Source organism: Somniosus microcephalus, chromosome 19, assembly GCF_052327205.1.
Source record: "Somniosus microcephalus isolate GS21.2 chromosome 19, FLI_Smic_1.0, whole genome shotgun sequence".
Lineage (NCBI taxonomy): Eukaryota > Metazoa > Chordata > Chondrichthyes > Squaliformes > Somniosidae > Somniosus > Somniosus microcephalus.
The window spans coordinates 65,825,825-65,852,826 of NC_141005.1; the positions used below are offsets into that span (position 1 = coordinate 65,825,825).

A 27,002-nucleotide genomic window follows, 5' to 3' on the forward strand; every position below is an offset into this window, starting at 1 on the left:
CCGAAAGAGCCCTGCATAGCTGTCATTGATAAGAATATAAAGAGTCATTCATCATGATCCAATTTTGTGTCCACTCACAGGTGCAGATCAATAAAAATCGGAGGAGATGTAAAACGGGCTGCTGACTCGCTAGCACCCATTTTACACTATCACAAAGTCAAGATCTATTCTACAGTGTCTTGCATCCAGCTGCTCAGCTCCACCAAACTTACCAAGATGTTAGTGTATTCTAGGAGGCTGCAATGCCATGTCCCACCGAAGGCCCTGAAAGTGTCATGGCCTGCTCCTCTAAACTTATGCTAGGTGCTGAGAGGATCAGTCAACTGAGAAGCACAGGACTGAGAGAAACACAAGATGACCACTTTGTTGGTGGGCAGATTCATTTGTTGCCAAAGCTTTTCATTCCCTATTACTCTGTCCCTGTAGCTCAGTCTGACCCTACGTGTAACTGTCTTTGTATAGCACATAATTTCATGTACTCTTCTGTGTCCCAGCTGTTATTTTAATCTTGTATGCTACCTCAATTCCATGTATATTCCTACCAATCCCCTGTGTACTGCCCTACCAGAGCCAGCAGGATGAAACTGAATGTAGGACACGCTGGTGCTGGCAGAATGGCAACTACTATTCTAGAAATTCTTTTGAGATTTTTTCCTGCTGTTGGCCAGTAGCATTAACAGACCATTTCCAAATTCTTTTTTTGACTCTGACATTAATCCATTACATCTAATTGGATTCATTCGATTGGTGCGAGACAAAAGTTTTTTTTTTAAGTTAAGTCTTAGTTGCGTCTTAAGGACATGGGAACAGGGCACTTGGAAAAATCACAATATGATTAGGCAGAGTCAACATGGTTTTATGAAAGGGAAATTGTTTGACAAATCTATTAGAATTTTTTCAAGGTGTAACTAGTAGGGTAGATAAGGGGGAACCAGTGGATGTAGTATATTTGGATTTTCAGAAGGCATTTGATAAGATGCCATACAAGAGTGTGTTACTCAAGATTAGGGTGAATATATTAGCATGGATTGAGGATTGGTTAACAGACAGAAAACAGAGAGTAGGAATAAACGGGTCATTTTTGGGATGGCAGGGTATAACTAGTGATATGCTGCAAGGATCAGTGCTTGGTCCTCAGCTATTTACAATCTATATCAGTGAAATAGAGGAGGGGACTGAAAGAGGCTGCAAAGGGATATAGACCGGTTAAGTGAGTTGGCAAGGTGGCAGATGGAGTATGTGGGGAAGTGTGAAATTATCCACTTTGGTAGGAAGAATGGAAAAGCAGAATATTTTTAAAAGGTGAGAGACTAGTAAATGTTGGTATTCAGAGGGATTTGGGTGTTCTTGTACACAAATCACAGGAAGTTAACATGCAGGTACGGCAAGCAATTCACAAGGCAAATGGTATGTTAGCCTTTATTGCAAGGGGGTTTGAGTATAAGAGTAAGGAAGTCTTGCTGCAATTATATAGGGCTTTGGTGAGACCACACCTGGAGTATTGTGTACAGTTTGGTCTCCTTACCCAAGGAAGGATATACTTGCCTTACAGGGCATGCAACGAAGGTTCACGAGATTGATTCCTGGGAGGGTGGGAATTTTCCTGAGGAGAGATTGAGTAGAATGGGCCTAAATTCTCTGGAGTTTAGAAGAATGAGAGGTGAACTCATTGAAATGTATAAAATTCTTAGAGGGCTTGACAGGGTAGATGCTGAGACATCGTTTCCCCTGGCTGGACAGTCTAGAACTAGGGGTCATAGTCTCAGGATAAGGGGTTGGCCATTTAGGACTGAGATGAGGAGAAATTTCTTCACTCAGAGGGTGGTGAATCTTTGGAATTCTTGACCCCGGAGGGCCGTGGAGGCTCAGTCATTGAGTATATTCAAGACCGAGATCAATAGATTTTTGGGCATTAACGGAGTCAAGGGATACGGGGATAGGGCGGGAAAGAGGAGTTGAGGTGGAAGATCAGCCATGATCTGTTTGAATGGCGGAGCAGGCTCAAGGGGCCGAATGGCCGACTCCTGCTCCTAGTACTTACGCTCTTAACACAAGCAGATCGGAGGGTTGATGGGCCTTTTTTGAAATTAAATTCTGACTTTGTAAGAATTATTATCCTCAAGTGCCAAGTGAAAACATAGAGAAAATATCGTGCTATAATATTTACTGCCAAATGGGCATCTCTGTATTTAGCGATACACTACAGTGCAAGCCTGTGCCATCTGTTTTACTGATGCACATACAAATCATTTAAAAGGCAACTAACTAACCTGAATCTGAACTACTGTATCTAGCGCACAATATTTCACACATTCATTAAACAGAAATGTCTGTCCTGTATTTCTAGCACTTCATTAAGAACATGACAGTCAAGGAGTTAACTCATCAGCAAAAACTATATTTCCATGTGAATAAATTGCACTCCTTAATCTAGATTTATGCCCACAATTTATTTTCCATTAAACAACAATGAACTTCCTACAAACCAGCGGGGACTCAAGAGGAGTTGAACACACTGCAAAACAAAACTATAATACCTTGTAAGGCTGATGTAAGAAGTCACACAACACCAGGTTATAGTCCAACAGCTTTATTTGAAATCACAAGCTTTCGGAGCGCTGCTCCTTCGTCAGGTGAAGTGGAGAGATGCATAAAAACACAGCTTATATAGTCAGAGAATGTCAGATGTTTACAGGTAATCTTTCTAACTGCCATTTATCACACCTCGGCAGAGAGATAATCACAGCAATCAAGGGTGTGAATGGTGTCCAAACAGGTCAGTCAGGAAAACATTACATCAAAGAACAATGAGGTGGGGTCACAAGGGGTCAAATGTTGCAGATGTTGGGGTCTGTATGAAAAACAAAAAAAGACAAAAAACATTTTTTTTGCTGGAAATCACAACAGGTCCTGCCGCATCTGTGTGGAGAGAACAAGCCAACGACGACTCGAGTCTGGATGACCCTACATCAGGTGGGGTTACATGTAGCATGACATGAACCCAAGATCCCGGTTGAGGCCGTCCTCATGGTTGCGGAACTTGGCTATCAGTTTCTGCTCGACGATTTTGCGTTGTCGTGTGTCTCGAAGGCCGCCTTGGAGAATGCTTACCCGAAGATCGGAGGCTGAACGGACACCGCGCAACAATCGCCAGGCAGGAGTGTTCCCTCCCAGTCGGGGAACACTTCAGCAGTCAAGGACATTCAGCCTCCGATCTTCGGGTAAGCATTCTCCAAGGCGGCTTTCGAGACACACGACAACGCAAAATCATCGAGCAGAAACTGATAGCCAAGTTCCGCACCCATGAGGACGGCCTCAACCAGGATCTTGGGTTCATGTCATGCTACATGTAACCCCACCTGATGTAGGGTCATCCAGACTCGAGTCATCGGTGGCTTGTTCTCTCCACACAGATGCGGCCAGACCTGCTGTGATTTCCAGCAAAAAAAATGTTTTTTTGTCTGTTTTTTTATTTTTCATACAGACCCCAACATCTGCAACATTTGACCCCTTGTGACCCCACCTCATTATTCTTTGATGTAATGTTTTCCTGACTGACCTGTTTGGACACCATTCACACCCTTGATTGCTGTGATTATCTCTCTGCCGAGGTGTGATAAATGGCAGTTAGAAAGATTACCTGTAAACATCCGACATTATTCTCTGACTATAAAAGCTGTGTTTTTATGCATCTCTCCACTTCACCTGACGAAGGAGCAGTGCTCCGAAAGCTTGTGATTTCAAATAAAGCTGTTGGACTATAACCTGGTGTTGTGTGACTTCTTACATTTGTCCACCCCAGTCCAACTCCGGCATCTCCACACCATGGCTTGTAAGGCTGATGAAGAGATGTAGGTCTGGTGGACCTCTGTCTTCACTTTAAATCACTCTGAATTTTTTCCACTCAATCATCTCACAAACTCTTCGCTCATAGACAAAAGCAAAACACTGCGGATGCTGGAAATCTGAAATAAAAACAGAAAATGCTGGAAATACTCAGCAGGTTAGGCAGCTTCTGTGGAGAGAGAAACAGAGTTAATGTTTCAGGCCGACGACCTTTCATCGGAACTGGAAGGGAAGAAGCTTCGGCCTTTGAACTCCCTTAGCTGTCTGGCAATGTTTTCGCCTACTTCAGCAACCACTGGACAAAATGGAGCAGATTTTACTCATCCGTGGCCATTGCATGGATGAGATTAGGATTGAGATGAGAAGAAATTTCTTCACTGGGAATGCATATCAGGAATGTGGAGATGAAGGTCAGTGGGCTCAACAGGACTTTCGATCCAGTCCTGATATTTGTAAAATTCACTCATCTCTCCGCACTCAGCTGTATGCCTGTTTAAAATGTATCAAACTCATCTGTGTTTTCAATCATCTGTCTTAGCTGGTAGATCTGTTCAGTATATCCAAGTCATGTTCGGAAGCTGCATTGAATTTGCTGCATGTTACAACATGAATTCCTACAGTGCTCCTTACATGTGGGAAGATATCTCAAAGCATTTTATACTAAGGAGCAGAAAACAATTGACATTTTGCAACAGGGGGAAAATAGAAAGAGTTAGGGTAAGGGACCAAGGCATGGTCGAAGAAAAGAGTTTTGAGGAAGTTTTTGAGAGCAGGAAGAAAAGTGACAATGAGGAAGGATTGGGACAGGGAGTTCGAGAAGGATGGGGCATAATGGTTAAATGAGCAGCCATCAGTGATGGAGCATAGAGAATTGGGGGAAGCGGAAGGCTATGAGAAACAAAATTAACAAAAAAAAGACAATAAGAGGATTTTGCATTAGTAGCAAGAGAATGGTCAAGGTTAGGGGTAGGCTGCTAAGAGATTAAGGAGGCAAGCTTGCTGTGGTAAATGAAGGAATGGCAGAAATATTAAAGCACAGTCTCAGTTTTCATAGAGGAGGTGGGAATAGAACAGTTAGCGAGGCTGATTATTCATAGGGAGATGGTACGACAGGTGCTACTCAATTCAATGAGATCGTGGCTGATCTGTAACTCAAATCCATTTATCCACCTTTTCACCATATCCCTCGATAGTCTTTCCTAACAAGAATCTATCGATTTCAATCTTGAAAATTCCAATGGGCCCAGCATCCACAGCCTTTTGGGGCAGAACGTTCCAGATTTCCACTGCCATTTGTGGGGGTGAAAAATCCTCTCTTATTTCAGTCCTAAATGACCTAGCTCTAATTTCACGATTGGATTTCCCCACCAGAAGAACACGTTTCTCTGTATCTACCTTATTGAATCCCTTATCATTTTAAACACCTTGATTAGATCAGCCTCAACCTTCTAAACGCAAGAGAATACAAATCAACTTTATGCAAGCTGCCCTCAATTAAACTTTTAAGCCCTGGTTTCATTCTGCTGAATCTACGCTGTACCCCCTTCAATTAAATATATCTTTCCTGAGGTGTGGTGTCTGAATACTTTTTGTATTTCAAATTCCAGTAGCCTTTTTGATTACCTTTTCTACTGGTGCATTAGCTTTTAGTGATTTGTGTACATGGACACCCAAATCCTTTTGCTCCCCCACAGCTCCTAGTCTCTCAGCATTTAGAAAAATTCTGAATCATCTTTCCTGGATCCAAAGTGGATGATCTCCCACTTCCCCACAATGAACTCCATCAGCCATAGTTTTTCCCCACTCACTTAATCTGTCTATGCCCTCTGCAACTTCCTGCTCCTATCTACACAACTTACTGATATCCTAACTTAGTGCCATTTGCAAGCTTGGATATACAGGAAACTCTTAACCGGCACCTAAATATCCGGAAATCTCTCTTAACCGGCAAAATTCAGGAGTAGGTTCAGGTAAGTTTTACTATATATTAGTGGCCGTGTAACCGGGGTTCCTGCACCTGTGGCCGTGCAACAGGGACTCCTGGATCTGTGGCCGTGTAACCGGGACTCCTGCACAAGTGCCGTGTAACCGGGGCTCCTGCACCTGTGGCCGTGTACGGGGCTCTTGTACCTTGGTAAGTATACCTCTCTGTAATCCGGACTTTTTGATCAACCGGCACCATGCCGGTCCCGTCGGTGCCGGATAAAGAAAGAGTTTCCTGTACAACTCTATTTCTTCATCCAAGTCATTAATGGCCCGGCTTTTGCAGTGGTAATGTTGGTGAAACTGTCAGCATTCGCCGTCATTACCCCTCTGAAACGGACAGCAACTTCAGGATTTAGCACATGCACAGATAAATGTGGAAATTCTGAAGTTGCGGTCAGTCATTCGCTGCTCCGGCACATGTTGCGCTGTGGAACTCCCCAGAGCCGGCAATCAATTCAAATCACTTGAACTAACGAAAATGTTCCCTTTTACAAGGGAATATCACTATTTAAAAAAAAAAAAACCTAAAACATTAAGCCTTGTTGAAAGAGGTTTTTAACAGCATTATGACAGCTGAACAACTGTTCTGGCCCTGAAAAACTAATTTTATATTTGTGGAATGTCAAATTTTTCCATTAATATGATTAAGAATTACAAGTTGTGATATAACTTTTTTTTAAAAAATATTTCAGCTTCTACCTGAATCCTATGCTCTTTCGAAGAGCAATCCAGTTAGTCCTACACCCCCGCTCTTTCCCCATATCCTGCAATTTTTTCTCCTTCAAGTATTTATCCAATTCCCTTTTGAAGGCTACTATTGAATCTGTATCCACCACCCTATCAGGCGGTGCATTCCAAATCCTAATCACTTGTTGCGTTAAAAAAGTTCTCTCATATGTCGCCTCTGGTTCTTTTGCCAATCACCTTAAATCTGTGCCCTCTGGTTATCGAACCTTCAGCCATTGGAAACCGTTTCTTTTTATTTACTCTATCTAAACCCTTCATGATTTTAAGCACCTCTATCAAATCTCCTCTCAGCCTTCTCTGCTCTAAGGAGAACAACCCCCAGCTTCTCCAGTCTATCCACGGAACTGTAATCCTTCATCTCGGGAACCATTCCAGTAAATCTGTGTGTACCCTCTCCAAAGCCTTCACGTACTCCCTAAAGTGCGGTGCCCAGAATTGAACATAATGTTCCAACTGGGGCCAAACTAGTGGTTTATATAGGTTTAGCAAAACTTCCTGGCTTTTGTATTTTGTATTCTGTGCCTCTATTTATAAAACCCAGGATCCCATGTGTGTTGTTAACTGCTTTGTTAACCTGTCCTGCCACTTTCAAAGATTTGTGCACAAACACCCCCAGGTCCCTCTCTTCCTACACCCCCTTTAAAATTGTACCATTTACATTCTTCCTACCAAAATGTATCACCTCATTTTTCTGTGTTGAATTTCATCTGCCATGTGTCCGCCCATTCCACCAGCCTGTCTATATCCTCTTGAAGTCTATTACTATCTTCCTGACTGTTTACTACACTTCCAAGATTTGTGTCATCTGCAAATTTCAAAATTGTGCACTGTACCCCCAATTCAAAGTCATTAATGTATATCAATATACATTACATAACATAACTTTGGAGAACATCAAACTTTGCTGGGGACACCAGACTGGGGAATGCGACAAATTTTGATGAGAACTGCGAGAGTGACAACCAGCATCACTAAAGTACATTAACTGGTCGTTATCACATTGCCGTTTGTGGGACCTTGCTGTGCGCAAATTTGCTGCTGCGTTTTGCTACATTAAAACAACGATGACACTTCAAAAGTACTTCATTGGGCCGCCCCGAGGGTGTGATAGGCGCTACAGAAATGCAAGTTCTTCTTTATGGACACCATGCTGGCAAAGGAATACCTCTACCATCTCCCCTTGCTGTGAGGAAGACTTTTCCTCAGATTCCCCTCTCTTTCCTGCAGGGGAGGGGGTGGGGGAGGAGAGTGCCTGGACTTCACTTGGCAGCTACCTACGTTGGCAAAGTCTAATAATGTGATTTATTGCGAGCTTGTGTCATCCATAGCTGCTGCTCCAACCCAGTGCACCCCTGCCTCAACCGGTCAGTGTTCTTTTGGTATGACAACTCGCACATGATTGGAATTACATTATTAGGTTTCTTTCAATTGAGAATTCAATTCTGAGCATTCAATTGCTGCTCGATTATTTCTAAATAAAAAGGGCACATGTGACCACCACTGTGTTGAAAATGGTGACTCACAATTCCCACCCGCATGTTAAAAGTGTAGCTGGTGCTCCACAAACAGAGCACGGGAAACTGTGTAGAGCACTCTCAACACAAAGGAAAGCAGCTCACTGCACCAGGAATTGAACAAAATATTGCCTGTCCTCCATTGTTAGAGGGTCTTGAAAGAGACAGCTCATCTGAAGTTCATTTTATAAATCAACATTTTAATCTATCTGTAAACCAGCACCACTGATCAAGCTAGCATATTTCAATTTCTTTTTAAAATGATACAAGGCCATTTGATCTCCTTCCACTCCCCCCCACCCCACCATCTCCGCAATTGTACTGCAATTTAAGTCACTTATGTAAAACAAGTTCAGAAATCTTAAATGGAAATATATTCAAAGATTAACCCATAACATGGCGTAATCAGGCAGAATATTAAATCAGTTTACAGATAAACATTTATTAAAACCATCAGGGGCTGCTGGCAGCTGGTTCCTGCTGAATGGCAGAGTGATTTACAAAGTCAGATAACAGTAATGATAAAAGAGCTCAGTAATTTAAAAACATAGCAGTGTTTGAGCCATTACCTAGGCCTTTTTGCTTTCCTTACAGTCTGTTGACCACTTAGTAACTGGAATGTCCCCTTGTCCTTGACCCAGATGAATGTGTTTTCTCGATGATTTTCCTCACCATCTACTCCAGCAAGAAGTCAACCCCGCTTGGAGAGGTTTCACACGTACCGGGTGCCCTGATACCAAGCCCAATTATATACTGTATTAGCCCTCCATGAAGCTCGTGTGTCAACACTCGCTGTGAAGGCTATTTTTGCCAATTGCAAGTCAAGTGGTGGAAAAGGCTGCTTTCTGAAATTTTGCAGGCTTCTTTTCAGTCTCCTGCTGAGAGCGCTGGTGGAAAGCCCAGAGAAACGGTGCTTACAGCTAAAATGACAAGCTCCCTGGGGCTGCTGCTGACCTTCCACTGGAGTTGCAGCTAGAAACTGGAAGAACTCCCGTGGAATTTGAAAGGCCGAGATCTTTCAATTTGTGCGAACAACAGAGTCAGGAGTAGTTTACAAGATCCTCTTCCACGTCTCAACCATACAGTTGGTGAATATACTGCCCATGAAGAAAGTGAGCCATACAAAACCAAGACGGGCCCAGGTTCGATCAGTGACCTGAGCTCAGTTAGCCAATTACAGCTAGGGCAATGATGAGGGCAAAACAATTGAGTCTCAGTGCCCCTGGGGCGGACAAGGGGAAACAAATTGGCCAGTCCTGACCAGTTCCAGTGACTCCTGCTGGAAGGAGCATATTATTAGCATGTTAGGTGGTGAAACAGTCGGCCAACACCCAGTCAGGTCTCACGGGAAGAATGGCCACTTGGGCGAGGTAGCAAAGGAAACACACCAGGAGAGAAGGGGAGAAAATAACAGGGACCAAAAAAAAAGTTCTTCAGTTCTCACTTGAATTTCAAAAGTTCAATTGGTCTTGTTCATTTTTCACAAACACAACCCACAACTAAGCAGTCTGAACTACACGCCCGTGCTTTTTGGAGAAAACCAGCTGATCTAATGCCATTTTGTCACCACCAGGAGGGTTATTGATTTGGCATGCAGTGCATTGCGGGTAGACTGACAGTGGCGTGACCAGCTACTACTCTGTAGATTGTCATTGGCAAAAATAAAACTTCCCACAGAACTTTGGCTGATGAACAGAAGTTACTAGGATGTGACACGGATTTCTCTTGAAGGATTGAGCGCACAATCTGGCTTCAACTACGCCTTCCTTCTCAAAAAGCACTTGAGAGAAGCAGTGGTAATTCCCTTGGTAACAAAAGTATGTAATGTCATAGACTGGATTTCTCCAAAAAAAATCAGGACACTTGCCAGAGGACTTTATTAGTGAGTAAACTATTGGAATGTCAGATGCGACAAAAATAAAATCAAATTCTTATTTAAAATAAAGTAACAAAAAATAAACCCCTTCTCCCCACCCCTCTGAATATACAAGAGCTGGCCTTTTACAACACAATGGTAAGACATTTTAAAATCAAGTTCTTGCGCAAGATAAATCCCATTTGGTCAGGAATTATGCAATTTATAGAAAATAATTTAATAAATCGACTTTAAAAAAGCAACATTAAACAGTAATTAAACGCACCAAGAATCAGCCCTTAAAATCAGTGATTTTAATATTTTGATAACGGTCACTTTTCTTTCTTTGATCCATTAGAACAGAAATCTATAGTGTGTTTCTGGTGCTTTAATTTTATAATATTTCACAGAAGTTTAAATAAAACTCCTGGGCATGCCTTAATGTTAAGCTTTAACTCACAAGACAGATAACGGAGGCCTATTTCAGCTAATCCATCCAGAGTCCCCAACCAGTTAGCATAGGTGAAATCCCTTAATAGAACATTTTCACCAAATCCAAGGGACATGATGACAGCAAATCAAAGTTTATTGCTCCCACTGCTTTTTCTTTTGTGCATCTAAATGACATGTCCTTACCAATGCTCCTCAGCATAGGTAACATTATACTAAGATGAACATGGGTAAGAACATTGCAGGGTTGTCAATTATAATGGTTATATCACAACACCTATCATTTTTAATGTTTCTTCAATCTTGCAATTCAGCCATGATTTAATGTTTATTTTATATAGATGAGCAAATCTCCTGTGACGCTATTCATGGCAAGTCAGAGGATGCAGTTAATAAGGATAGGACCATTACCCTATGTAAAGCACAATTCTACTGTTAAAAGTGTAGGTGTGCATCCCTTTAAGGGTACTTAGTCCAATTGATTTATATGTACTAGATCAGTTCATTCAAAGATTAATTGCTGTTCAGAGATCAGAATCCTGGCTTTGTTTGTGGGAAGGTCAATTACATAGAAATTGCAACACAGAAACCATTCAATCCAACTAATCCATGTTGGTGTTTCTCCTCCATAAGTGCAGTAGTGCTAATCTCATGTACCCATATCCCACTTTCTGCCAACCACCTATCTAACCTATTCTTAAATGTTGACATGATCTCTGTTTCAACAAGTGCCTGCAGATGTTGTGGCTCTAATTCATTGAGTTCTTGTGCACTTGCAATGACACCCATTATATTTAAAAATAAGTTGCATTAAAAAAATTACAGAGGTTTGCAACAGGTAGTGTGTAATATCCCAACTGTGAATGACAAGAAATGCACGCATAGGTAAAGTTTTTATAATACTGTTGAATCTCCTGTGGTGCTACTCAAGGCAAGTCTGACCACCTCCCCATGACATTCAATGGCATTACCATTGTCAAATCCCACATCCTGGGGGGCGTCATCGGCAAGAAACTCAACCGAACCAGCAATATAAATGCCATGGCTACTAGAGCAGGTCAGAGGTTGGGTATTGTGCGTCGAATGGCTAATCCAGGCTCCCCATAGTCTCTCTACCACCTACAAGGCACAAGTCAGGAGCGGCTGGAATATTCTCCACTTGCCTGAATGGGTGCAATTGTAACAAAGTTAGAGAATGCACTGATTTACAAAGGAAAAGAACATTATACCAAGCAAAACAGAATGCATTTTTCTGTTGACGTTTAGGTGTGTTCCCCTTTAAGAATACAAATCCTAATTGATATTTAAGTAAACACAAGGTGAGTTCAGATCAGTTAACAGGCTGCAGACGTGGCTTCAGAACACACTACTGCTGAAATGTTTTGTCTGTGCAGTTCAGAATGATTACCTTGGCTTGTTTATACCTGTTTGCCAGAGAAATTTGCATTAGACAGATGTAAAGATTTTACAATACTATTTCCTAATATTTTTCTTGGTAACTCTCCACGCCTCCCATTTAAAATGTTAGTTTTCTCCTTTTCTGTCTTTCACTTCCTCCGACTGGCAACCTGCTCCCAAGGCTTGCTCAATCTCCCTTTGTAAATGGTCTCATCAGGTTTGTAACAGATGCTCCGAGCAACTTGTTCTCCAATCTTTTTCCTCCCTCCCACTGGGTACATAAGTAGCATTCGCTTTGCAACTATCCCCGAGCACTCTGCAATTTTAACTTGTTTAAGTGAAGCATCTAAATCAGACTTCCTAAGCTGAGTGAGATACAGTGAGAGTTATTAAAATAGTCCTCAAAACTAAGCAGCTGCTTAGACATGCACAGAAAGAGAAAATAATTAAAACCATATAATTGGACCATATCAAATTCCTTAAAATATGTTGACAAGCCGCTGTACTAGCAAGAAACCTCTGTTGTTCAATGGTTTAAAATTCTCTTGTTACTAGATGATTGTTTACACATCCACTACACAGCCAACTAACTGCTTCTGAGGACTAAGTGGAAGCTATTTCCTCAGCTTCGTTTTGGCTAACCTCCCAAAGACCATTGAGGAAATATCAACACAACTTCCTTTAATAAATCATTGAGTAACTATATGGGCAGAGGCTACAAACAAGGGACCATACTTCAAGCCATTATACAGACCCATGTCACATTGTAGCCCATACATCTTACTCACTCAGTTAGTATCAACACATTTTAATGACTACTTCTGGCAACCAAGCCTTATTAGTGAGCAAAAACCCTTATTAAACGGAGACATCCTGCATTACTGTTCATTTGTCACCCATGAGATCTGAGGTCTTTGCACCATATTTTTCACAGCAGGTTACCTTAATATGCCAGACATTATTAAGAAGTTTCTTCAGCTTACGGCTATCATTAAGTGCCCTGCTTCACAAAAACAAAGGAGGAAAAACATCTATATGCAGTTTTGCCCCTTCTACTAAGCTGGCATCTGTTGCGTGGTCATACAGTAGCGAGTGACCAGCACTGTCCTGCTCTCGGCTGACGGAGGCCTTGAGGGGGAAAACAGGTTAAATGTAATGAAATGATCAGAGTCAGTTGGTTCAGTCCTGTACAGTTTATTGTTGACTACTTGATACAAAAACAAATGTAGTGTACAAAGATAAAAGCATTTTTATGATTATGTCTGGAATTACTAACAAAAGCTCCTAGAGGCAGATTATTGGCATCTGGCCAAACAAAACCAATCCCACTTCCCCCCCCAAAAAAACTAAAGTAATTGTCAATCATAAGGCAATGTGGTGAACGTAACAGTGCCTGGCTATGAAAACGATATGACAAAACACTGAACTAAGCATCTAGGAATCTCCCTCCTGGCACAAATGGAATGCAACTCATTCTGTAGTATGCACAACTCCTACACAATGAACATAGCAGCCACATATACGGCAAAAACGGTGGCCACATACACCGTCAGAATGTTGGTGCTATAAAGTATCTTGACCACACTTAAATGGTCAGTTCTCGGCAACTGGGCAACTCCTGAGACAGTGATGCCCTTTGGTCAATAGGTCCTTGAAGATCAAACCAGAGTCATTTAGTGCTTTGAAACATCTCCATTTTCAAAACGGAGACACATTCCAGCTGGCTTGGTAAGTAGGCTCCTTGATGAAAGCACCAGTTACCGTCTATAGGCACCTGCTAAACTGCTGAACAGGCCTTGTAATGATAAAGTCTGCCATTTAAAAGAACTGCACATTATAGCTATTATGCTATAACCAAAGAATTGCATTAAAAAAGGTTGTAAAATGCATTAGGTATAAATCAAGTGAATGACTTTTCTCTGACATTATTGTTACTCTATTCGCGGTCTTATCATACAAGTTGAACGGTCTTGTTAGCTGAAGCCTATGAACTGATAAAGCTGCATCGTGGAGGAGCTTTAGAACACTAATAAACTTGGCCTAACTGTTCCAATAGCGACTAAAGTAGTAGTGGGAAGACAGGATGTAGCAGCTTCTCTGAAAATCAAGATTTGCACCATTTCCATTTATACATTATCCTTTAAATCAGGGATCTTTGTACACACAATCAATGAAGCTTCAAATTCAAAGAGTGCACTTAACTGCTTCATTTAAAACAAGTTTTAATTACAATCTGTACGATTTTATAATTCAAAAACCAATTCAATAATTGAGGTCACTGAATTGTGGTTTTGTGGAAGGAAGGATAGATTTGTGGCATATGATCTCAAAAAAATTGATTAAAAAATCCTGGAATGATCTGTACCAATTATAATAAAGCAAATCAGTGGTCCGGCTTAGGACACGAGCAAAAAGACAGATTTACCTTTAAATAATATCTGGAACTCTCAAATATCTCAATGCATTTCCCACACAATTAATTACTTTGAAGTGCAATACCTGTTAGGTAAACAAACATGGCAGCCACTTTGCACACTGCAAGGTGCTACAAACAGGAGTGAGGTAAACAGGTCATTTGTTATTGCTAGTGTTAATTGAGGGAAGAACGTTGGGCAGGACACTACCTTGCTCTTGGAAAGGGCCAAGAGATCTTAATCGTCCACCTGAGCCACCAAAGATCAAAATCTAATCCAAACAACGGCACCTCCAACAATGCAGTATTCCCTCAGTATGTCATGTCAGCAATAGACTATATGCTCAAGTCCTGGAGTGTGACTTGAACTCTCAACCTCCTGACTTCTGTGCAAGATTACCATCAACTGAACCAAGAACCACCTGCATTTATACAGCATCTTTCACGACCTTAGGACAAAGACAAGGCTTAAGATATTGAAAATGTGGAAGTAAATGACCAAAAGTGCAACGATAATAAATGTATGAAATGTTAATAACCTCACAGCACAGCTATCCTTCTAGATGCTACAGTGCACTGTGTGTTTAAGGGAATCCGTGGCATGTCTGAATCTCACTCTTTCAATACATTGAATTACGAGGTTTAGCTACAGGCTTCACATTTCAGCATATAGAATTTTGTAAAAAGCGCACTTGCTAGCACTAAACCTGAGGTTTTCAACCCGATAAAAAATAATTCAAGGATTGAATCTGTCTGTCACAGATCAATGAGTAAGCATTTCAGCTGCATCTGTTGCAGATTGGCAAGTAAATGGGTAAACTACTTTGGCCCTTCATCAAAGTTTAAAAAATAATGATGGGGATGGGAATTACCACCATTAATTGTGTTCACTTATCAGTGAACTTGTCAGCAGGGTTGCCACTTGTGACACAAAACAACTGTGCCAATTAGCTGGATTGGATAACGATCATGGTGTTTAATTCAGTTGGCATTTTGGGTCTTTGTCAGCATTCTATTTTTGCTTGGTTGGCAAATTAGAGAGAGGGTTGGTGTACTGGCTTTGTGTTGCTGCATTTAACCCAACGCTAATAGACGATTTTATTTCAGGGATTCCATTGGGCAGCACTGTTGGCTGTACCTTCACCTCATTGATGACCATTTATGATGTAAACGCACCAAAATCTGCCACTTGGAGGAAAGGGATTACATGCCTGTGAAAGCTCGAGAGTGTGTAGCAATAATACAAGGAGGTTTACAAACTATATAAAAACCGTAAAAAGATTCCCATTGTAATCAAGTATCAGTACAGATAGGCAAGATAGAAAATATATCTGATTACAATAGAGTGATACAGAAATTCCATGCAAGTGAAGACTGCTTCCTCTTCTGTTTTGCCATAAACTCATACAGTCAGCATTGCATCCAAGAGATAGCAAGAGTGTTTGCAGCCTCGGGACTTGCACCACATCCTATCCCTACAGAGAAAAACACAATGGCATTACTAACTGACAGCAGCTTTTAAAGAAGCTTAGACAGGGGGAAATAATTGTGTATTGCATTTATCCCGCAACTGAGGAAAGACCAGATAACCCTGGAAGCAGATTATGAAGTTCCTCCTCTCAGGACCAATAATTAATACAACCCACAGATCCTACTATATATTCATGATATACCACAGCTATTACACATTTTATACCCAAGTCTCCCATAGTAGATCTATGTATGTCACAGGTACCATACACAATTTTCTACAGCAACCCTACCAATGCATTAAAATTAATACATCCATTTAAAAGTAATTTTTCATTATCTGAACTCTTACACATGCTGGAAAGTTCATTATGTCACTAGCTATAATATGATGATATCATAATGTTACTGAACAGATACTGAATTACAGTGTGAACACCCAGAGGGAAAGGAGTCACAAAATCTTTCGGCACAGTTAAGGGGTTCAGACAAAAGTACCTACAAAGGTCCTCAGAAATTTATGTTCGATTCTGGGCATCGCACTTCAGGAAGGATGTCAAGGCCTTAGAGAGAGTGCTGAAGAGGTTTACTGTAATAGCACCAGGGATGAGGGACTTCAGTTATGTGGAGAGACTGGAGAAGCTGGAGTTGTTCTCCTTAGAGCAGAGATGGTTAAGAGGAGATTTGATAGAGATGTTTAAAATCATGAACGGTTTTGATAAGAGTAAATAAGAAGAAACTGTTTTCAGTAGTAGAAGGGTCGGCAACTAAAGGACACAGATTTAAGGCGATAAGCAAAAGAACCAGAGGCAACATGGGGACATTTCTTTTTAAACGCAGCGAGTTGCTGTGATCTGGAATGCACTGCCTGAAAGGGCGGTGGAAGCAGATTCAATACTAACATTTAAAAAGGAATTGGATAAATACTTGAAGGGAAAAAAATTTACAGGGCCATGGGGAAAGAGCAGGGGAGTGGGACTAATTGGATAGTTCTTTCAAAGAGCCGGCACAGGCACAATGGGTCAAATGGCCTCCTTCTGTGCTGTATCATTCTATGATTCAGATGATGCAGAATCTTGAACACACGTTCATCCATTGTATTTTCTATAATGGGTCGAAATGAGGACACTCCCGCATAATGTGCATGTCCAGTTTGTGTTTTTGATACATCCAGTTCCAATTCTCATTTCTAGGCAACAATTCCATTAAAAAAAAAAAAAAAATTCCATTTCTGCTTTCCTCTCCTGAAGGTGACGTCATGCTGGGCTATAGTTCTACAAGTTCCATCTGCTCTCTGGCCATTCTTTTTGAGAGTCTAGAAAGCAAGTGTCATTGATGCTATTCAACTTTGGGGAACATCGTAGTTGAGCATGATCCTGTCGTCGCCTTTTATCCACACACTCCACAACAATCAGAAATAACGTCCCATGCTGATCTTTTTCTTCCTCTTTGCCTAATTTTAACATCTGTAAAATTGCTGACTCAGATCGACTAATTTAAAACACCGACTGAGGATCAAATTTCCTGGGTCTATATTTCAGTTCCACGCTGAAAAGTGCATTCAGCAATCGAGTCTTAAGGGAGAACTCAATGCTCACTATTTTAATGAAGCTCCATTCTTGGTCACTTTCACTTGTTTTTAGGATATCCATGAGGGAGCAGAAATGGAACCTGCTTCTAGGTATCCAATACATTTCAGTGGCTAGATGGTGCATGAATGTGCCTCAGTAAGACTCACCCTGTTTTCCAATCTTTCCACCCGGAGACACTACAGCCTGGTGCACAAACTCTCTCCCCCACCCTGGTTGAGAGCTGCTAATGCAGCACTGACTGGGGAAGGAACCACTGATGTTGATGTTTTAGTTTAGTTACGCAATGCCTCCTACCAAGTCTCCTAGAGCCCACAAACGAGCAGGCTTGTTGGTTTAGAGGTATGATTCTCACTTCAGGGTTGTTGGTTAAAATATGCGAGAGGACTGGATTCAAATCTTGGATGAGCTCCAATGTTTTGGCAAAATGACCAGAGAGGAGATGAGAGGTTTTTTTATGCAGTGAGTTATGATGATCTGGAATGCGCTGCCTGAAAAGGAGTGGAAACAGATTCAATAGTAACTTTCAAAATGGAATTGGATATATACTTGAAAAGGAAAAATGTGCAGGGCTATGGCGAAAGAGCTGGGGAGTGGGACTAATTGGAGAGTTCTTTCAAAGAGCTGGCACTAGGACCAATGGGCCGAAGGCCTCCTTCTATGCAATGAAGTGAAACAAAGGGGAGTTTATATTCAAAGTTCAATTGAAAAAAACAAATATAAAGGTTAAATAAAAAAATTTAAATCTCCATTCACAAAGGGTTTTAATAACTAGACTACAGTATCATTGAATCTTAAGTCGCTGGTCTCTACATTTCTACCCTTTTTCCGATGATGAGCTCCTTTCAGCTCATTCCAACTTTTTTTTTTTATTCGCTTATGGGATGTGGGCGTCGCTGGCAAGGCCAGCATTTATTGCCCATCCCTAGTTGCCCTTGAGAAGGTGGTGGTGAACCGCCTTCTTGAACCGATGCAGTCCGTGTGGTGAAGGTACTCCCACAGTGCTGTCAGGTAGGGAGTTCCAGGATTTTGACCCAGCAACAATGAAGGATCGGCGACATACTTCTAAGTCAGGATGGTGTATGACTTGGAGGGGAACTTAGAGGTGATGGTGTTCCCATGCGCCTGCTGCCCTTGTCCTTCTAGGTGGAAGAGGTCGCGGGTTTGGGAGGTGTTGCCAAAGAAGCCTTGGCAAGTTGCAGCAGTGCATCTTGTAGATGGTACACACTGTAGCCACGGTATGCCGGTGGTGGAGGGAGTGAATGTTTCAGGTGGTGGATGGGGTGCCTATCAAACAGGCTGCTTTGTCCTGGATGGTGTCAAGCTTCTTGAGTGTTGTTGGAGCTGCACTCATCCAGGCAAGTGGAGTGTATGCCATACTTGTGCCCTGTAGATGCTGGAAAGGCTTTGGGGAGTCAGGAGGTGAGACAATCGCCACAGAATACCTAGCCTCTGAACTGCTCTTGTTGCCACAGTATTTATGTGGCTGGTCCAGTTAAGTTGCTGGTCAATGGTGACCCCCAGGATGTTGATAGTGGGGGATTCAGCGATGGTAATACCGTTGAATGTCAAGGGGCAGTGGTTAGACTCTCGCTTGTTGGAGACAGTCATTGCCTGGCACTTACTCATAATGGTAAATTGGAGAATGATGCACAAGATTAACTGCTTGGGGTAATTGTCGTCTTCACTACTTGGTCGGCAAACCGGCAGAGCGGATCGGCTGCCCGTTATAGAACCCGCCGGTTTTCAATTTCCATTGAGGTAAGTGGAAATGAAAATTAGGCAGGTCTTTAACGGTCATGTGATCCGTTTCGCTAGTTCACCGACCAAATACTGAAGGCGAAAATTACACTCTGTCAAGGCCTTGGAGAGGTTGCAGAGGAGATTTACCAGAATTATACCAGGGATGAGGGACTTCAGCTACATGGAGAAAAAGGGGAGCCATATGGCAGATGTCAGGTTGAGAATACAAGCGAGAACCAGGCTGAATATAGAAAATTCAGAGGGGAAGTGAAAAAGGAAATAAGAGGAGCAAGAGAGAGTATGAGAATAGACTGGCAGCTAACATAAGAGAATCCAAAAGTCTTCTATAGGCATATAAATAGCAAACAGGTAGTAAGGAGGGGTGGGGCCAATTAGGGACCAAAAAGGAGACAGAGGGCATGGCTGAGGTACTAAATGAGTACTTTGCATCTGTCTTTACCAAGGAAGATGATGCTGCCAAAGTCAAAGTGAAAGAGGAGGTTGTTGAGATACTGGATGGTACTAGAAAGTCTGGCTGTACTTAAAGTAGATAAGTGTCAGCTGTGGCTTAGTTAGTAGCACACTCGCCTCTGAGTCAGAAGGTTGTGGGTTAAAGTCCCACTCCAGGGACTTGAGCACATAAAGCTAGGCTGACACTCCAGTGCAGTGCTGAGGGAGTGCTGTACTGTCGGAGGTGCCGTCATTCGAATGTGATGTTAAACCACGGCCCCGACTGCTCTCTCAGTTGGATGTAAAAGATCCCATGGCACTATTTCGAAAAAGAGCAGGGGAGTTATACCCGGTGTCCTGGCCAATACTTATCCCTCAACCAACATAACGAAAAACAGATTATCTGGTCATTATCACATTGCTGTTTGTGGGAGCTTGCTGTGTGCAAATTGGCTGCCGCGTTTCCCACATTACAACAGTGAGTCCACTTCAAAAGTACTTCATTGGCTGTAAAGCGCTGAGAGATGTCCGGTGGTTGTGAAAGGCACTATATAAATGCAAGTCTTTCTTTCTTTTATACGTCACCAGGACCGGATGGGATGCATACTAGGATGCGGAGGGAAGTAAATGTGGAAATTGCAAAGGTACTGGCCAGAATCTGCCAATCCTCCTTAGATACGGGGATGGTGCCAGAGGACTAGAGAATTGCAAATGTTACACCCTTGTTCAAAAAATGGTGCAAAGATAAACCCAGCAACTACAGGCCAGTCAGCTTAACCTCGGTGGTGGGGAAGCTTTTAGAAATGATAGTCCGGGACAAAATTAACAGTCACTTGGGCAAGTGTGGATTAATTAAGGAAAGCCAGCACAGATTTGTTAAAGGCAAATAGTGTTTAACAACAACAACTTGTATTTATATAGAGCCTTTAACATAGTAAAACGTCCCCAGGCACATCACAGGAGTATTAAAAGACAAAAAAAATGACACCGAGCCACATAAGGAGAAATTAGGGCAGGTGACCAAAAAGGTAGGTTTTAAGGACCGTCTTAAAGGAGGAAAGAGGGGTAACGAGGCGGAGCGGTTTAGGCAGGGAATTCCAGGGCTTAGGGCCTAGGCAACAGAAGGCACGGCCACCAATGGTTGAGCAATTATAAATCAGGGGTGCTCAAGAGGGCAGAATTAGAGGAGCACAGATATCTCGGGGGGTTGTGGGGCTGAAGGAGATTAGAGATAGGGAGGGGTGAGGCCATGGAGGGATTTGAAAACAAGGATGAGAATTTTGAAATTGAGGTGTTGTTTAACCAGGAGCCAATGTAGGTCAGCGAGCACAGGGGTGATGGGTTAACAGGACTTCACCCAGAGCGCTGTAAGGCTGGAGGATGTTACAGAGCTAGGGAGGGACAAGAGCCGTTTCGGTACTGTGGCAAGGGCGGAAACCTGATTGGAGGGATTCAAACATGGAATTGTGGGAAAGATGGGCACGGATTTGGGAGGCGACAATACGTTCAGGGACTTGAGAGGAAAGGGACTTACTTGATTGAGATTTTTGATGAGGTAACAAAGAGGGTTGATGAGGGCAATGTGGTTTAGCTGGACTTCCAAAAGGCGAAAGTGCCACATAATGGGCTTGCCAGCAAAATGGAAGCCCATGGAATAAAAGGGACAGTGGCAGTATGGATACAAAACTAGCTAAGTGACAGGAAACAGAGAGTAGTGGTGAACGTTTTTTTTTGGACTGGAGGAAGGTACACAGTGGGTTTCTCCAGGGGTCGGTACTAGGACCACTGCTTTTCTTGATATATATAAATGACTTGGACTTTGGTGTACGGGGACAATTTCAAAATTTGCAATGGCACAAAACTTGGAAGTATAGTGAACAGTGAGGAGGATAGTGATCGACGTCAAGAGGACACAGACAGGCTGGTGGAATGGGTGGACACGTGGCAGATGAAATTCAATGCAGAAAAGTTCAAAGTGATACATTTTGGTAGGAAGAACGAACAGAGGCAATATAAACTAAAGGGTACAATCCTAAAGGGGGTGCATGAACAGAGAGGCCTGGGGATATATGTCCATAAATCGTTAAAGGTGACAGGGCAGGTTGAGAAAGCAGCTAAAAAAGCATACGGGATCCTGGGCTTCATAAAGAGAGGCATAGGGCTCGAATTTCCAAGCCCCGTGGAGGCGGGTTTGGAGGCAGGAGTGGGGGAAAATTGCTGAATCGGGGGGGCACGAACCCTGCCCGCCCCCAACCCGCCTCCATGCCCGTTTCCCAGGAGGCGGGTACCCGACCTGTGCTGGGAGCCGCCTCCCCGAGGCGGGAAGGGGATTAGTGCCAATTAACTGCCTGTTAACAGGTAGTTAACAGGCAGTTTTTGGCCTAATCCCTATTTTTAGCCCTGAAGTGTGGGCTGCCCGACGGCTCCAAACCACGCCAAGTTAGCAAGGCGGACCATCGGGCTGAAGGGTTCGAGCTGTCCGGTGTTCAGGTGAGTGATGGGTGCATGAGTGCAGAGGTAAGTGTGCTTGGTGTGTGTAAAGTGTTTAAATAAGTTTTACTTACCTTTACTTACTAATGCAGGCTTCCTTCCTTCAGGTCTCGGGAGTCCCTCATCTCACCAGCACAGAAAGCAGAATGGCCGCGAGCTGTCAAAAGTTGCAGCATTCAGCTTTCTGTTCTGGAGCAATTTCTAACCGAGTCTGTGGAGAAGGACTCAAATTAGAAGTCAGATTGTCAGTGTTTGACAGCTTCACAGAGCTGTCAAACGCTGATATTGCATCTGTCAAAAGCTCTTGACAGATGAAATGTCAATCCCTGATGTCACCTGTAACCGGGTGTCCCTTAATTGGCCTGCTGAGCCCGCTGGGCGGGCTTAACAAGGTCAATCAAGGGAAAATCACGTGGGTTGGCCACAAATCGATGACGGCGAGGCTACAACCCGAAAAGTGGGAGATCCGCCTCCATCATGTCCCCATTGACAAAATCCAGCCCATAGAGTACAAAAGCAAGGAAGTTATGATGAACCTTTATAAAATACTGGTTCAGCCACAACTGGAGTATTGTGTCCAATTCTGGGCACCGCACTTTAGGAAGAATATGAAAGCTTTAGAGCGGGTGCAGAAAAGATTTACAAGAATGGTTCCAGGGTTGAGGGACTTCAGTTACGTGGAAAGACTGGAGAAGCTGGGGTTGTTCTCCTTAGGGCAGAAGGTTGAGAGGAGATTTGATAGAGGTGTTCAAAATCATGAGGGGTCTAGTCAGATAGAGAGAAACTGTTCCAATTTGCAGAAGGGTCAAGAACCAGAGGACACAGATTTAAGGTGATTGGCAGAAGAACTAAAGGCGACATGAGGAAAAACTTGTTTTTACGCAGCGAGTGGTTAGGATCTGGAATGCACTGCCTGAAAGGGTGGTGGAGGCAGATTCAATCGTGGCTTTCAAAAGGGAATTGGATAAGTACCTGAAGGGAAAAAAATTTGCAGGGCTACAGGGAAAGGGCGGGGGAGTGGGACCAGCTGAATTGCTCTTGCAGAGAGCCGGCATGGGCTTGATGGGCCGAATGGCCTCCTTCTGTGCTGTAACCGTTCTATGATTCTATGACTAGAGCAGCTGGGATTGTTCTCCTTAGGGCAGAGATGGTTAAGGGGAAATTTAATAGAGGTGTTCAAAATTCTATGGGGTTTTGATAGAGTAGATAGGGAGAAACGGTTTCCACTGGCAGGCGAGACAGTAACCAGAGAATACAAATTTAAGATAATAAGCAGCAGGAGGGAAATGAGGATAACATTTTTACGCAGCGAGTGGTTATGATCTGGAATGCACTACCTGAAAGCATGATAGAAACAGATGCAACAGCAACTTTCAAAAGAGAAATAGATATATACTTGAAAAGGAAAAATTTGCATGGCTATGGTGAAAGAGCAGGGGCGTGGGACTAATTGGTTTGCTCTAAGAGCCGGCACGGGCATGATGAACTGAATGGGCTCCTTCTGTGCCATATGATTCAGACATATTATATCCCTCGTTACTTCCGAGAAAGACTAAAATTACTGGAATTTCAATTCCGCAGCAGAGAATAATGGGAACGCTGCTGCAGTTTTAATCTGAAGTAAAACAACAAAATTAGCTTAGTGCGCGTTCCACAATTCCACTGACAGCCCGTCCCGTCAGTCAAACTTGCATACAGTCATTATCTACAGATAAAATAACCCAAACCACCCACACTAAAAGGAAGCTGCTCAGAGATACAACTGTCAAGAGCTTGTAATTTGGAGCATGCTGAAATGTAAACACCACCCCCCCACCCCCCCCACCCGCCAAAAAAAAATGAAGGAAAAAAAAAATCAGACATATCTGCGGGTCCATTTGACCTCTGGCCAGCCTCAATTCGAATTCCACAGAACCACACAACAGCCTGATTGGGCAGCTTGAAAAACATGCCGAGGTGGAAGCAATTAAACAGAAGCAGTGGGAGGATTCTTTGGGGCATTGTTTAAAATGCAGCCGACAGAGTTTCCCCATTTTCTCCTAAGTCTCATATTTTCACATACATTCCTGTCCTAAATTAGAAACTCTGCGGTAGAACTGCACAATCCTAAACATTTATGAAAAAAATAAATCATTTTTCACTGCAGTCTTCCAGCTGTTGCTTCTTTGACTGTGCTTTGCAGTCGGACTCCATTCAACCAACAACAGGACAAAATGTTCCATAGTGAAGACCTAGCTGTGCTTTTTGATCTGGTCAAGAAAGCTTCCACATTAACCCTTTGCTGTTAAGCAGGCGTTTTCACAAAATGGTCACAAAATAAAGATGGGCCTTAATAACGAGAACCGTCTCACTATGGTCCTGAAATTCCAGGGGCTTTCACCCTCATCTCCTACCCTGCAGAAATGGCATCAATGGTTAAAGATGGCCCTTTACGTTTTTCTCTGGAGGGTACCAGCCATCTCCTGTTGAAGTTAAAGTGGGAGAGCACGAGAATCCCAGTGGAATTTCCAGGCCTTCGTATTTATATTAGGGAAACGAACTCTGGAAAGAGTGCTTATGAATAATGTTTCTGCTCATGAGAGATGGATTCATGTGGAAGATCGTTCAGGCGTGTGGATACCCAGGAGCTGGCTTCATGTAAGGGATCGTTCAGGTGTGTGAATACCCAGGAGCTGGCTTCATGAAAGGGATCGTTCAGGTGTGTGGATATCCAGGAGCTGGCTTCATGTGAGGGATCGTTCGGGTGTGTGGATATCCAGGAGCTGGCTTCATGTGAGGGATCGTTCAGGTGTGTGAATACCCAGGAGCTGGCTTCATGTGAGGGATCGTTCAGGCGTGTGGATACCCAGGAGCTGGCTTTATGTGAGGGATCGTTCAGGTGTGTGAATACCCAGGAGCTGGCTTCATGTGAGGGATCGTTCAGGTGTGTGGATATCCAGGAGCTGGCTTCATGTGAGGGATCGTTCAGGTGTGTGGATATCCAGGAGCTGGCTTCATGTGAGGGATCGTTCAGGTGTGTGGATACCCAGGAGCTGGCTTCATGTGAGGGCTCGTTCAGGTGTGTGGGTATCCAGGAGCTGGCTTCATGTGAGGGCTCGTTCAGGTGTGTAGACACCCAGGAGCTGGCTTCATGTGAGGGCTCGTTCAGGTGTGTGGATATCCAGGAGCTGGCTTCATGTGAGGGCTCGTTCAGGTGTGTAGACACCCAGGAACTGGGTTCAGGTGAGTGAGAGGTTGCTCAGGTGCAATTCCATTTGTTTAACCCGGACAGCTTGCCTCTAATTACATAACTCCGATACCCTTTCAATCCCAGAGATCGGGGATGAGCGAAGATCACCAACGGCTCTTACCTGTAAATATAAGCAGAACTGGTTCATCACTCAGTGCCCGTCTCCATTATCTGCAGGCTTCATTCGCATCTGTGCCTGCATCTGAGCGATCATTTCCTGCATTCGGCGCAACTGAGGAGAAAATAATTAGGCATTTAAGTTATGATATTATTACTGCACAGATCACTGCAAACACTTGCACAAAGGGAGCAATGTCACAATTGCACAACATCAATACAAAACACCCTAATCATTAAAAATACAGCAGCAAAATATGAGGCAGTGTGCTGTATATCGTGTACAGGCACATACTGTACATTATTAACCAAGCAGTTATTTCATTAGTAAATGAATTATAATGGTACATTTCAGTCTGTCTCAGTTACAAACACCACCTCTGATTAAAAAACGGCCCTCAATACAAGGCTCCGGGTGAGAACAGAACAGTACAGTATTTTTCTGAATACATTTTATGTTCCATCTGACGCTATTCACTGTTGCACATACTCTTTATAAACATTAAAGGGCTATGCTATAATGAGGATGGTGGGAGTGGGGGGCAGGGGTGGGGAGAGGCGGGAAAGTATACAGTCTCAGAAAGATCCTTTTACACTGAAACGGAGCACAATGCATCCTGTGCAGTACACAGCACAGAGTCTATGCTTTTAAAGGGCTCAAAATAGTTCTGTGGAGTAGATTAGCAGTTCTAATGGATTTGGATAAGCAGCTTCTATAGACTGTAGCTCCTGTCTCAAGCACAGGTTTACAGATCACAGCGTGCCAGTAATGCAGGCCTGAGACCCCAGTGCAGTTAGTCCATGTAACAGGAGGAGGCTTGTATGCTGTTGACATTTATTTTCAGAACCACTTCAGGCACCCCTCGTGACATTCTCCAAAACGTCATGTTCAGCTTTCAGTTTGTTATGCTCATCACTGACGTGTCCTTGATGGGTGGGGTCATGTTGCTGAGTGGCTGCTTATTCTGGGGCACAAATCCCAATACTTCATACATTGATAAAATGCTGTGGAGATTCTGAACAGGATTGTGAATGCATGTCACAACTTCTGCTCAAAATAATTCATGTTAAGTCCCAAACAATTGCCCATTATACTTGTGGTCCCAGATGGATTGAGTGCATCTGGAGGGAGATGCAGTCGATGTTACTTAGTGAAATTATCTGAACTCGCACGGAGATGCAGTCTTGGTCATTATGTTACGCTGATAGAACTGGTGTCTGAGCTTGTGGGAAAATGCAGTCTTGGGTTATTCAGATGGAATGGAGGCTCACAGGTCATCTCAACATACTGGAGTAGGTAGTTACTGTGTGTCTGTAACCGGATATTGTTGAGGATGTGCTGAGTACCGGTCAGTCTCCAGCTTTCCTCAGCATTCATACTCTGACAGTACTGTGCCATCCAGTGGCAAGCACTACCAATCACTTCAGCCGCTCTCTCCCTCCCTCCCCCCGACCCCACACCCGCCCCTTCCTGCAGGGCTGCTGAACACTCACAATGAAATTAAATTCCAGACCACTGACTGGGAATATTTAATTCTGTCCTCAGCAGGCAAGCCTGTACAGCCAGTGAGGAGTAAAAAAAATGCATTCTCGGGGAAAGCTTTCTGAGTAATTACACATTGCACAGACCAGAACAAAGCAGAAATGGAATGGACAGGCTCATCAGGCCTGATATTAGAGACATAGCAAGATTAGATACATTTTC

General features: G+C 43.1%; 1 protein-coding gene across 1 annotated transcript in view; it reads right to left on the reverse strand.

The window, feature by feature from the left end:
- Nucleotides 1–12,974: 12,974 nt before the first annotated feature.
- The window catches only part of LOC147104559 (septin-2), a 177,377-nt gene continuing 163,349 nt past the window's right edge, over nt 12,975–27,002 (reverse strand). The window contains exons 13-14 of the mRNA XM_085961955.1: nt 25,302–25,412; nt 12,975–15,684 (exon numbers count right to left, since the gene is read on the reverse strand). Coding sequence (XP_085818081.1) covers nt 25,332–25,412 — 81 coding nt within the window. The 3' untranslated portion in view covers nt 12,975–15,684; nt 25,302–25,331. The remainder of the gene's footprint in view (nt 15,685–25,301; nt 25,413–27,002) is intronic.